General features: G+C 37.6%; 1 protein-coding gene across 1 annotated transcript; it reads left to right on the forward strand.

Moving 5' to 3' along the window:
- Nucleotides 1-451: 451 nt before the first annotated feature.
- Nucleotides 452-5,209, forward strand: LOC139843268 (protein DECREASED SIZE EXCLUSION LIMIT 1). The gene is made up of 14 exons (XM_071833336.1): nucleotides 452-523; nucleotides 710-825; nucleotides 913-975; nucleotides 1,128-1,199; nucleotides 1,325-1,381; nucleotides 1,961-2,151; nucleotides 2,245-2,303; nucleotides 2,394-2,484; nucleotides 3,003-3,069; nucleotides 3,256-3,338; nucleotides 3,742-3,833; nucleotides 4,144-4,250; nucleotides 4,597-4,660; nucleotides 4,915-5,209. The coding sequence occupies exons 2-14, from the start codon at nucleotides 722-724 to the stop codon at nucleotides 5,014-5,016; spliced, it is 1,152 nt and encodes a 383-aa protein (XP_071689437.1). The 5' UTR covers nucleotides 452-523; nucleotides 710-721; the 3' UTR covers nucleotides 5,017-5,209.
- Nucleotides 5,210-14,467: the final 9,258 nt, after the last annotated feature.

Here is a 14,467-nt window from a genome sequence, read left to right on the forward strand (position 1 = left end):
TCAAAATCGATCAAAGTCAAAATTTGTCAACATTTTATCATGAATTTAAACTAGAAATTTAGAGTTTTTGAAAAAAATAATCAATTTTAGACAATTACGTTAAAGTTTATATTTATATTTATGGTTTTCATCTATATTTATACATATAATTTTTCAAATTTAATATTTTAATGTACAAAGTACAATTCGATTAACTCTCGATTAATCTCTGAATTTTCGATTAGTCCTTCCAAAATCCCGATCGATTAATTCCCGAATAGAAAATTTTGCAACCTTGCTTGCTTGTATATATATGTTGCACCTGTAAGTTGTACTCCGCAAGAAACATTTGTGTACACAGGACTATGAATGAAAGAAAAAAGGTTTAGGGACGAAACTTGAAACTTGAAACTTGTGAAAAACTATAAGGACTATCCTTGTAATTAAGTCAAAAGAAAGGCTCACATAGTCAAATTACTAATTACCGGACACCTCAGTTGCTTCGACGGTAGAAACCACCACCACTACTCCGGCAGCCTTTCTGGTATTTTTTTCAAGTTAATCAATTGCTCGTACCAAGTTATATCATAATTTACAGCATCAAGCAAACCCTATGCTAAAGTGGAATTAGTATTTCTATACTTATGTTGTGAAGAAGAGCATCTATTGTATAAATTAAGTTTTTTTACAATGTCTGCAAGGTGTTTGATAAATTGTCTGAATGGCACAGGTGTGAATTAGAATGAGCAAAAGACCACCACCTGATCCGGTTGCAGTATTGAGAGGCCATCGTGCTTCTGTAATGGATGTATGCTTCCATCCATCTCAAAATTTGGTATTCTCAGGGTTAGTATTTTTACTTTTTGTTATAAAAGTTTCAATTTTTTTTTATCATACTTCAATGTATGTGTTTTAATATGGGGTCCACTTCAGCTCTTCAGACGGAGAGTTACGAATTTGGGATAGTTTACAACATCGAACCATCTCATCCGCATGGTATGAATACAAGTTTTCTGCTTTGTTTGAATTCAGTGTTATTATGTTTCTTTGATACAACTTCCATAAAGATTGGAATTACATTTTATTTGGCTTTATTCTAATCTTGTTATGATACTGAACTCATAGTGTATTCGACAAATGTCATGCAGGGTACATAGTGCTGCACATGGAATTATAAGCGTTTCGGCTAGCCCATTAATCGGGAACAACAAAATTATAAGGTTTTTATTACCTTATTTCATATTTTCATTGTTCTAAAGTGTATGTGCATATGAACTTTTGGGGATAGTAATTGTTAATTTGTGTTTTTTCACATGGATATATGGACGCTGATTCATATTTGCAGTCAGGGAAAGGATGGGACTGTTAAGTGTTGGGATATTGAACATGGGGAGTTATCAAGGTATTTATTTACTTCTTCGTGAATGAACATGGTAGTTGAGAAGTATACATATTGTTTCTTTAGTTTTTTTAAATTTAGGTAATATGTTGGTCGGTTTTTGGCAAAGTGGTATACGGCTGGGGAAATTTTGAGGATGGTCTGTTGCTATGTCTACCTGATAAAGTATACGAAGTGAAATATTAAAGTGCTCTAATTATTGGAATCATAAATCAGATTGTACATCTTTAAAAAGTTTTATTCACGCTTGGTAGCTATATTAATAGTGTTGGGCATACCAATTATGCGGATCAGCAGCTAATATCTATAAAATCATATATATTTAAGAAATTTGTCATAAATAAAAATAGAAGATCACTCAGCAGCTGATGCAATGCACTTTCTAGATAATCTTAATCAGTAACCAAATTCAATTGTTGCACGGGTGTAAAACTTGTTGCAGGCTGTCAAGAAGTAAAAGGTCAAGTGACATAAAGATTAATTGTCTTACTTAAATAAATCATCTATTTCCTTAACCTGGGTAGAATCTTTAAGAGTTTAATGTTGAATTTATATAATTATTATGATTCTTGATTCCAACAGGACGCCATCAATCTCAATTGACTCAAATTCATATCACTTCTGCAAGCTTTCGTTAGTGAAGAGGGCTTCTTCTGACATGGGAAAATCCAAAAAACCGAAAGAAGACGTCGAAGCTTCTGGTCAACAAATGCCTCGTGATATCCAAGAAGAGGATGACGACAGCGCAGTAGAAAACAGCACCACATATAAAGGTTTGTTTTGTTTATTATAGCTTATCTTGTAACTTTTTAAAATGACACGTGGAGGTTTATTGAACGTTATTTGATATAAGTGTCTGTTTTTAGATGATGACTGTCTCGAAGGACTTCCATATGCGGTCATGGCGGGGATGGAATCATCTGAGGTACGCAAGTGACATCCATTTATTGTCAATTAATTTTCTTATTTTGTGTTCCGAAAACCTTCAACGTTTATTTGAAATATCTAAGAGAAGGTTGAAGTATGGGATCTGAACACTGCAGAAAAGGTTGCACGTGTACCATCTTCTTCTGGTGCCTCCACAAATGATTTCTCTAAAGGAAAAGGTACTTATGTCTATGGATTTATTATAGATTATTTAATTACTAAAAGTTAGATGATGGCGACCCGTGTTTAAACCTCACCTGGAGCATTCAGTGTTCTTAAAAAAGTTTTGTGCGCTTAAAAAAGTTTTGGCATAGCTTGGATGGCCACCAGGGCCCCAATGAAGAGAGAGGTCACGGGTTCGAATCCAGCCACTGGCAAAATGGACGAACTTAATAGTGACCCTTGACTGGCATCAGGGTGACACCTGGGGGCCAATGTGTCTGTTCGTAGTATGGGTTCCTCGGTTATCGAAAAAATAAATAAATAAATAAATAAATGAAAATAAAAAGACAAAGTATTGTTTTGGAAGTAAATAATATGCTAAAAATATAACCTTATAGTAGTTTTCTAACCTTGATGTTTAACTACAAGATCTCTTTGAAAATTTGATTAGTGGTAAAAATTATATTACCAAGCTATGTGCATGTCGGACATTGCATATATTTTTAATTGGGTGACTGTTATTGTGATTTCACAGGTATGTGCATGGCAGTTCAAGCATTTTTGCCAACTGAATCACAAGGATTTATACATGTTCTAGCAGGGTTTGTTCCTATTTCCATTTTTCCCAGTTATTTGTTTATTGTTTCAGTCGATGCACAAGCAATTTCAGTCCATTCAGCCATTCGTGTTTTTTACATTGAGGATGTATAGAAACTAGGATTATCTTTAATTGACATAATGATCGTAGTGAATGTGAACAATACTTATATATATATATATATATGCAGTTATGAGGACGGAACAATGGCTTGGTGGGATTTGAGGAGTCCTAAGATTCCGTTGACTTCCGTAAGGTTCCATTCAGAGCCAGGTATGTGGTGGCAGCTGGGTAATGGGTCAAAAAAGTTAAGCTTTGGGTACGGATAAGGTGGATCCGACACATTTTTTTTGCCCAAAAAACTTCAATTTAAAACAAAATGAGCTTATAAATATTATATGTTTCATACATAAATTTTCTGAGCATAAACAATTTAGAAGGTTTCATGCATTTAGTATACCTAGGTGACTTTTGCTCTCTTTGAATTCATTTGACCTTTATTTTTAATTGTGCGATCTGTTGAAGATCATGAACTGAATCTGCTTATTCATAAGGAAATGGGTTCAAAATACCTGGTATTTTGATAAGAATCTACTTGATTTTCTGGAGCTTATGGCCTCATCATTTTATATTGTTAACGTTTATAAACTAACTTAAGAATTGCCTTATTTGCCAGTTATAAGCCTGTCCGTGGATGGAATGTTCAATGGGGGAATTTCAGGAGCTGCAGATGACAAAATTGTCATGTTTACTTTGGATCACTCATTGGTATAGAAACCCATTTTATCTTCAAATCAACTTCCATTTATCGTTTGTTATTTATTTTTCGAAACTATATCGCATTAACTCCCTTCATGCCGTATAATAATATACAAAAAGTTGTATATTGGAATGTCCATATGTTGTCATTACGAAAGATGGATGGTATTGTCATCAATAATACTTAAAAAAGCTACAGTTGACATAATCGATATGTATTAGTCTTTGATATCGTTGGATCGGTTGTATTGAATGCTAGACTTTTCACATTATAATCTGGTAAACTTTAGTGACTTTTGTTTTTTTTGCCACTTGTTAGGGTTCTTGCATGGTGAAGAAGGAAATAACTTTGGAGCGACCTGGCATAGCCGGGACTTCAATTCGTACAGATGGGAAAATTTTCGGGACTGCTGGCTGGGATCATAGGTTAGTTTTAGAAGTGGCGAATTTAACTATTCCCATGGGTACTAGCCGATTTGGGTAATAATTTCTTGATAAAACAGATAAAACAAGTAATGTTGTAAAATAGCTTTAAATAAAATGGGTCAAACCCGTAGAAAGTCACCTAAGTATTTTATATGTATTGTTTTATATTTAAATATTAGTTAATTAAATATAATCATCTAGGTTTACTAAATACTAAGATACATTACAGAAAAATATATTACCCAACTGTTCAAATTTGTATTAGAACTATGCATGACGTAATAATATTGTGATCCACCAAACTTATGCACTTAAGTTAATGATCTAATCCTTAATGTTATGACAGGATTCGGATATACAATTACAAGAAAGGAAATCCTTTGGCTATTTTGAAGTATCACCGTGCCACGGTATGCCGTTTGTCCAGATTTTCCCTTTTTTTATAATACAATAAAAATAACTTCGATGAAAATGAGGAGGCCTAGGCTTGGTAAATACACTTTTAGTGGCTACCAACCCATTTGTACTGTTTTTTAGCTAGGTTTGTAATTCTACATGTTTGACAGACCCATTAGAGATAGATCACAACTCAAATCAACCCATTAAAAAGTGAACGGGTTGAATTTTCCACCTCTAGTCATCTAAATTTGACCCGTTTTTGTAGTGCAATGCCATTTCGTTCGCCGCAGATTGCAGGCAAATGGCTTCGGCATCTGAAGACACTACAGTGGCACTCTGGAAGCTTTATCCTCCAGATTCTACTTAATTTGTTTCCTTATTATTCATTTACGGTACACAGTCATATGACAACTCATTATATTTATATTTTATATATATATTATTTAATATCGAGAACAAAATAGCTCTTATATACATTGTAAAAGTTACATAGGTATTGTAGACGTAGACAAGAACAACTGCAATAGCAAGATGAATGGATCACACCGAAACTTATTGCTAATGGAGTAGTTATACACTTATACCTATTTACCATCACTCCCTTGGCAGAAAATCATCAAACCTATATAAGAGCTACTCCTATATATTGTAACATATAAAAGTTTTATTGTTATTAAATAGTTAAAAAGTTTCGGGTTCCTGCAATGTGATTCGGGTTTCCTCCCGAAATCGCGTGCGTGACAAATGAGAGTATTCGATATCGACTACTTGCCTTTCAAAAAAAAAAAAAAAATAGTTACAAAGTTAAATGAAGGTATTGTACAATGTACATGGAGGTAGAAACTTAACAATTGGCATGGCATATTCTTCCTTTCGAACCAAGTGAGCTGCCAGAATCACCGAAAGCTTTAGACCACCAAAAGAAGTACACCAAGTGCTTTTCTTTTCTAGGGAAGGCATTCAAGTAAAGAACTCTTTCCATTATTGTTACTACATTTATTCCACAGAATATTTGCTCTTTTGGGTTGTCATTTTTATTTATTTTTATATAAACTTTCACTTAAATGCAACTTGTTTTCTAGAATAAGGACCATATATATATACTATCCAATCAAATAAATTGTATAAAATGTTGTAATTATATTAGTATAAAGTATCTTTTGCCCAAATCGTAATGTCTTTATTTCCAAGCAATCAAAAATTATACTTCCCTTAATCAAAAACTGTTCTTTAAACTAATCAGAAAGTTAGGATATATATTTTATGGTGACGCTTCTTAGAAAACCGTTAGGTTCTGTTTTAAGTTACCACACTGTAACAAAAAAAAAAAAAAACTAGTTATACACAAACCACAACACACTTCTAACTTACTTTTATTTACATATTTCAGACATTATTTACATTAATGTTGGAATAATGGAATCACTGCAGTCTAGAAAAAAGTATCGTCTAGCTATAGGCCTATAGCTATGCATTTGTTGTTCATACCTTTTACTAGTCTTTTTTCAAAGATAAAATAAGAAAAGATAGAAAAAATACTTTGATTCGAATAGATAGCTAGAAACAAGAGTGTTACACACACCGTAGCCAATACTCCGTACTATTTAAAGCCGGCAGCTAATTTCATTCCCGCCACCATCAAAACACACACACATAAAAGAAAATGACTTCACTGTTTATTATCTTTTGTAATAATCATATAATCTTTTCTATCCTACTACTCATCCTCAACACGCCACAGTATCTTGCAGCCACCGGGGGCGGCTCGTGGTCCCTACTCCAACGGTCCATTGGCATTTCGGCCATGCATGTAACATCCCGCCTTTTTCCATTTACTTTTCCGTTATACTAATATAAAGTCCGTTATATGTTTATAACATCTCCCGTTGATACGCGTTTTAAATTATCTCGTTTAGGTAATTCCCGCACCCGAACGAAAGTTGAGGGACTAAACTTGACAAGGGATCAAACCCTTGACTAGGTCAAAGGGTCAAACCCCTTTCACCCATTCATTTTCATCTCCATCTCTCTCTTCCTCTCTAGCAAGAACACACACACCCAAAAACCATATTCATTCAATCATCATCTAAATTCGATCTAGGAGGCTTACAACAAAATAAACTACATATTTGTGATCCTCTCTTCATCCTCTTCATTTTGGTACCAACTTCATCTCATTTGGGTAACTTTCTAAAATCACTAATTTTATGTGTTCTTGAGATTTTTGAGTTATAAAGTTGTTAATTAGTGTCTATGGCTCATTGTGATGTCGTGTATGTAATTTGTATGCTCGATTCGTTGTTTTTGGCGTAACTAGTTCAATATGAAAATTACTTGCTAAATCCTTGATTTTGGATGATCAAATGTTGTTAGATTGTTAAAGTGCATGTTTTAAAAGTGTTACTAGTATCATTAGCTTCGTTTTGATGTATAGGTTGATTAAGGAAACTCCAAGAACATGATTAATGATTTTGAGAACTTGGATTAGGGTTTGATGAGCTTTACATGAACTTTTGATGCGTCAAATGCTATGAGATATTGTTGTTAAGTGTTTTGTTGCAATGTGTGTTTGATTACCTTCGAAACGGCATAACATACATGTAATTTGGTTGCCCGAATCATAAAATGCGTTTTTGGAACTTGAACTTTGATTATGAATGTTTAATTGCGGTTTTTGGTTGTTATAAGTGGAAGTTTGATTGATGATATATGTTTGGTTGCATTCCTCGTCAAAATACCTTTCCAACGATATATGATAGGCATTATAAGTGTTTGCGGGTCAATTGTTGTGTTAGAATTGATTTTGGCTCGTGCATACTTGGGAAAAACAGAAACAGACCTGCACAGATGGTGGCGCGGCGCGCCCCATCCCCGCGCGGCGCGCAGATGTGCCTGGTCAGATTCTGACCTCCTCGCCCCATTTCACGTGAAATGTTTGATGACCTACGGACCTCCGATTCACATGAAACTTGTTTTAATATACTTGTATATGAATATTTAGCATAGAAAAATAGTCCGGGACCCGACCCGAACATGTTGACTTTTTCGTTGACTTTGACCAAGTTTGACTTTTTGTCAAACTTAACCAAATTAATTATGCAATCTTTCTAACATGATTCTATACTTGTATCTTGCATGAAACTTGACAATTTGACTCACATGCTTCATAATCGAGTCGTAACGAGCCATAGGACTAATTGAACATCTTTGACCGTTTGTGTTTACCGTTATTGATATAACCTATATGTTTAGGTCAAGACTAGCGTTGTCTTTGCACGCATTTACTTGTTGAAGTACTTTTATAACTCTCGCTCTCAAGGTGAGATCATAGTCCCACTTTTACTCTTTTTGAACTTACATTTGGGATGAGAAAACATAAACATTTCTTTACTAAGTGAACACAAGTACAGGAAAACAAACATTCTACATACGAGTTTAGAACAAAATCCTCAATTCGATTATCATTAGTTACACTTGCCGGGTGTAAGCGAGAACTTATGTTGTATGGATCCATATGGGTTTGACAAACCCTCATTCAAACGGTTCGCTACCGTTTACGAATGAAATATATTTTCGAGAAAACAGTGTATGTTCTAGCACTAAGTGATGGGGTTCAATGGAAGGAAATGTTAAGCATTGATAATTGGGTGCTCGTGAAACAAACTTTTGGAATGTATTACTATTATTTCATTGATGCAAATCTTGTGGTTCACTTGTACTTACTTACTTAAACCTATGATTTCACCAACGTTTTCGTTGACAGATTTCTATGTTTTTCTCAGGTCCTTGAACGATACATGATACATGCTTCCGCTCATTATTTTGATACTTGCATTGGATGTCGAGTATATATGCATACATGGAGCGTCTTTTGGATACTTTTAAATTGTGTCGCATAAGTTTCATTTGTACTTAAAACTTTGTATCGTAACTTGTGGTGGAACTATTCTTGTAAACTTGAACAACCTTTACATTTGAAATGAATGCGACATATCTTTTGGTCAAACGTTGTTTTAAAGACTTATGACCACGTAACGGGACCTAAGTAGACGGCGCCGTCAATGATGATTTGGTCGGGTCGCTACAGATGGTATCAGAGCGTTGGTTGTAGGGATTTAGAGTTCATTAGTGTCAACCTCGAGTCATAGGGTACATTGGTGAGTCTAGACTACAACCGGCATATAGACTTGAAGTAGGAATTACTTGACTACTTGTGCATTTATACTCGAACGCTTCTACTCATATCTACTCTTAGTTCATCTTAATCTCACGTTGTTTAATTTGATTGACGCGCCACCTTGACTATATGAAATGATGTCGAATGCACATATAAATCAGGGTAATATAATTTCCGGGATTATATTACGGTGACTCATATGAACGTTCCGGCATTATGACATAAAGAATTTAAGGCGAGTCGAAAAAAAAAAAAAAAAAAAAAAAAAAAAAAAAAACTTCTCTTTATCTTTATTCTATATCACGGTTAGTATTATTGAGAATACTAATCAATGATATTCTTGTATCTTGAAGGAACAATGGCTCCTCGTCGTGTACGCCGCAATGAAACTCCCGAACAAGCTCTCGAACGGATGATAGCTACCGCCGTAGATGCGGCCATGGCCGGTCACTCATCCAACAACAATAATAATAACAACCACAACAACAACAACAACAACAACAACAACAATGGAGCCGGAAACTCAAACGAGGGATGCTCCTATAAAGCTTTCATGGGGTGCAAACCTCACACTTTTGATGGAACCGGGGGACCGGTCGTGCTCACCCGATGGTTTGAGCAAACGGAAGCCGTCTTTAGCATAAGCGGTTGTCGGGACCAAGACAAGGTCAAATACTCCACTCACACTTTCTCCGGAATTGCTCTAACATGGTGGAACACCTATGTTCAATCGGTGGGTACCGATGAAGCTCATGCCCTCTCTTGGGCCGATCTAAAGGAAAAGATGATTGTTGAGTATTTTCCGCGCGAAGAAACCCGAAAGCTTGAGGAAGAACTAAGAGCTTTGAAAGCGGTCGGAAACGATCTTAAAGCTTATAATCAACGCTTCGCCGAACTATCCTTGATGTGTCCTAATCTTGTTAACCCCGAATCTCAAAGGATTGAGCTCTACATGCTCGGTCTTCCAAAAAGCATCAAACAAGGGGTGATGTCATCCAAACCCACTACTCATCAAGCTGCTATGAACATGGCTCGCCAACTAATTGAAACGGTTGACGAAATCGTAGTTCCGGCACCTAAGGCCGAGGATAAATCGGGCGGCAACAAAAGAAAGTGGGAACCCTCCCAATCAAGCAACAACAACTTTGCCAAGAAATCTTTCACTTCCGACGGCAAGAGGGGTTATGCCGGGAACCTACCTCTTTGCAACAAATGCAACAAACATCACTTTGGTGAATGTGGCAAGTTAATTTGCCACCGGTGCCAAGGAGTTGGTCATAAGGCCAACGATTGTAAAAGTGCCACTCCCGTTGTTCGAAAGTGGCCCAATGCACCAAAGACGGGCACTTGTTACGAATGTGGTCAAACGGGTCATTATAGAAATGCATGCCCAAAGAAGAAAGATAACCCCAACACGCGCGGCCGAGCTTTCAACATCAACACCAAGGAAGCCCGGGATGACACTGAACTAGTCACGGGTACGTTTCTTCTCAACAATTCTTATGTCTCTTGCTTATTCGATTCGGGTGCCGATAAATGCTTTGTATCCAAGACTTTGACTCATTCTTTTAGCACTCCACCTCTTCCATTAGATACCACTTATACCATTGAAGTGGCTAACGGGAAACTATTAAGTGCCAACACATATTACCGGGGGTGTACGTTAAACATTTTGGGTAAGGAATTTGAAATTGACTTGATACCCATGGAACTAGGAAGCTTTGATGTAATAATCGGTATGAATTGGTTAGTCAAAACGAAATCTCACATTCTTTGTGATCTTAACGCAATCCGAATTCCTATCGAGAATGGTGAACCTTTGATCGTCTATGGCGATAAGAGTTGCACCGGACTCAACCTCGTTTCGTGTATTAAAGTTAGAAAACTACTCCGTAAGGGTTGTTTTGCGATCCTTACTCACGTTAAGAAAGTCGAGTCCGATGAGAAGCACATCGATGATGTGCCAATTGTTAGTGACTATTCCGATGTATTTCCCGACGAATTGCCGGGTCTTCCGCCTCATCGACCGGTTGAATTCCAAATCGATCTTATTCCAGGAGCCGCACCCGTAGCGCGTGCACCATATAGACTCGCTCCATCTGAAATGCAAGAATTGCAAAGTCAAATCCAAGAACTACTTGATCGTGGTTTTATCCAACCTAGCCATTCACCTTGGGGCGCACCGATTTTGTTTGTTAAAAAGAAAGACGGATCCCTACGAATGTGCATTGATTATCGTGAACTAAATAAATTGACGGTTAAGAACCGATATCCTCTTCCTCGCATCGATGACCTCTTTGATCAACTACAAGGGTCTTGTGTATATTCGAAAATCGATCTCCGCTCGGGTTATCATCAATTGAGGGTTAAGGGGGAAGATGTCTCCAAAACCGCTTTCCGAACTCGTTATGGTAGTTATGAATTCCTTGTCATGCCATTTGGTCTCACTAACGCACCGGCGGTGTTCATGGATCTTATGAACCGCGTGTGCAAACCATATCTCGATAAATTTGTTATTGTGTTCATCGATGACATATTGATCTATTCTAAAAATGAAGAAGAGCACGAACAACATCTCCGACTTGTGCTTAAACTTTTAAGACAAGAACAACTCTATGCCAAATTCTCCAAGTGTGAATTTTGGTTAAAGGAAGTTCAATTTCTTGGTCATGTTGTAAGTGACCAAGGTATTAAAGTCGATCCAACGAAAATCGAAGCCATTAGCAAATGGGAGACTCCTACTACTCCTACTCACATTCGTCAATTTTTGGGTCTCGCCGGGTACTATCGTAGATTCATCGAAAATTTCTCTTTGGTTGCACGTCCTCTAACCGCATTGACTCACAAGGGAAAGAAATTCATTTGGGCGACCGAACATGAATCCGCATTCCAAATCTTGAAAACGAAGCTAACCACCGCTCCTATCTTGTCACTTCCCGAAGGCAATGATGACTTTGTTGTATATTGCGATGCCTCAAAACATGGTTTTGGGTGTGTATTGATGCAACGAACGAAAGTCATTGCTTATGCTTCTCGACAACTCAAAATTCATGAACGAAACTATACGACACATGATCTCGAACTCGGAGCCGTTGTCTTTGCACTTAAAATGTGGAGACACTATCTTTACGGGACCAAGAGTACTATCTTTACCGACCACAAAAGCCTCCAACACATTTTCGATCAAAAGCAACTAAACATGAGACAACGACGGTGGATCGAAACTTTGAACGATTACGATTGCGAGCTTCGTTACCATCCCGGGAAGGCAAACGTAGTAGCCGATGCCTTAAGTCGAAAAGAAAGAGCGGTGCCTCTTCGTGTCCGAGCCTTAAACATCACCATCCACACAAACCTTAATAGCCAAATTCGGGTAGCCCAAGATGAGGCTCTCAAGGATGAAAACATCTCTCTCGAACACTTGAACGTCCTCACCTCTCGATTCGAAGTTAAAGAAACCGGACTCCGATATTTCGCCAGAAGAATTTGGGTGCCTAGTTATGGGGATCTACGAAGCCTTATTTTAGATGAAGCCCATAAGTCACGATACTCGATTCACCCCGGTGCCAATAAGATGTACCACGACCTTAAACAGCTATATTGGTGGCCGAACATCAAAAGGGACGTAGCTACTTATGTTTCCAAGTGTTTAACATGTTCCAAAGTCAAAGCCGAACACCAAAGACCGTCCGGACTACTTCAACAACCCGAGATCCCGCAATGGAAGTGGGAAAGGATAACGATGGATTTTATCACCAAGCTACCAAAAACGACGGGCGGTTATGATACCATTTGGGTTATTGTTGACCGTCTCACCAAATCCGCACACTTCCTGGCCATGAAAGAAACGGACAAAATGGAGAAACTTGCACAACTTTACATTAAGGAGATCGTAGCCCGACACGGTGTACCTTTATCGATTATCTCCGACCGAGATGGCCGTTTTGTTTCTAGATTTTGGCGTACATTGCAAGAAGCGTTGGGAACGCGTTTGGACATGAGCACCGCATATCATCCTCAAACCGATGGACAAAGCGAACGTACAATTCAAACCTTAGAGGACATGTTACGAGCTTGCGTGGTTGATTTTGGAAAAGCTTGGGACAAGCACTTACCTCTCGCCGAGTTCTCTTACAACAATAGTTATCACGCGAGTATTAAAGCCGCACCTTTTGAAGCGCTATATGGCCGCAAATGTCGTTCACCTCTTTGTTGGGCCGAGGTAGGCGACGTGCAAATCACCGGACCCGAACTCATTCACGAAACCACCGAGAAAATCGTTCAAATCCGAGATAGGCTTAGGACGGCCCGAAGTCGTCAAAAGAGCTATACCGACAAACGACGCAACGATCTTGAATTTCAAGTCGGTGACCGAGTAATGTTAAAAGTCGCACCTTGGAAGGGTGTAATCCGTTTTGGGAAACGCGGGAAGCTAAATCCGCGGTATATTGGTCCTTTCGAAATCTTGGAGCGTATTGGAACCGTTGCTTATCGTTTAGATCTTCCGCCTCAATTGAACTCCGTTCATCCTACCTTCCATGTATCTAACTTGAAAAAGTGTCTTGCCGAACCCGAAATCGTCATCCCTCTCGAAGAACTTACTATTGATGACAAACTTCATTTTGTGGAGGAACCGGTTGAAATGGTGGACACCTCCGTCAAGACATTGAAACAAAGCCGAATCCCGATTGTCAAGGTTCGTTGGAATGCCAAAAGAGGACCCGAGTTTACTTGGGAAAGACAAGATCAAATGCAAAGGAAGTATCCTCATCTATTCGTGAATTCGGAAACGCAAGATCTCGAGGAAGAAACAACGACTACTACGCCTACTTAAATTTCGGGACGAAATTTCTTTTAAGGAGTAGGTAATGTAACATCCCGCCTTTTTCCATTTACTTTTCCGTTATACTAATATAAAGTCCGTTATATGTTTATAACATCTCCCGTTGATACGCGTTTTAAATTATCTCGTTTAGGTAATTCCCGCACCCGAACGAAAGTTGAGGGACTAAACTTGACAAGGGATCAAACCCTTGACTAGGTCAAAGGGTCAAACCCCTTTCACCCATTCATTTTCATCTCCATCTCTCTCTTCCTCTCTAGCAAGAACACACACACCCAAAAACCATATTCATTCAATCATCATCTAAATTCGATCTAGGAGGCTTACAACAAAATAAACTACATATTTGTGATCCTCTCTTCATCCTCTTCATTTTGGTACCAACTTCATCTCATTTGGGTAACTTTCTAAAATCACTAATTTTATGTGTTCTTGAGATTTTTGAGTTATAAAGTTGTTAATTAGTGTCTATGGCTCATTGTGATGTCGTGTATGTAATTTGTATGCTCGATTCGTTGTTTTTGGCGTAACTAGTTCAATATGAAAATTACTTGCTAAATCCTTGATTTTGGATGATCAAATGTTGTTAGATTGTTAAAGTGCATGTTTTAAAAGTGTTACTAGTATCATTAGCTTCGTTTTGATGTATAGGTTGATTAAGGAAACTCCAAGAACATGATTAATGATTTTGAGAACTTGGATTAGGGTTTGATGAGCTTTACATGAACTTTTGATGCGTCAAATGCTATGAGATATTGTTGTTAAGTGTTTTGTTGCAATGTGTGTTTGATTACCTTC

The sequence above is a fragment of the Rutidosis leptorrhynchoides genome, chromosome 4 (assembly GCF_046630445.1).
Source record: "Rutidosis leptorrhynchoides isolate AG116_Rl617_1_P2 chromosome 4, CSIRO_AGI_Rlap_v1, whole genome shotgun sequence".
Taxonomy (NCBI): domain Eukaryota; kingdom Viridiplantae; phylum Streptophyta; class Magnoliopsida; order Asterales; family Asteraceae; genus Rutidosis; species Rutidosis leptorrhynchoides.

Coding starts and splice junctions, on each gene's coding strand:
- LOC139843268 (XM_071833336.1), top strand. CDS start 722: ATGAGCAAAAGACCACCACCTGATCCGGTTGCAGTATTGAGAGGCCAT. Junction 976..1,127: donor CGAACCATCTCATCCGCATG/GTATGAATACAA, acceptor AATGTCATGCAG/GGTACATAGTGCTGCACATG. Junction 2,304..2,393: donor CGGGGATGGAATCATCTGAG/GTACGCAAGTGA, acceptor ATCTAAGAGAAG/GTTGAAGTATGGGATCTGAA.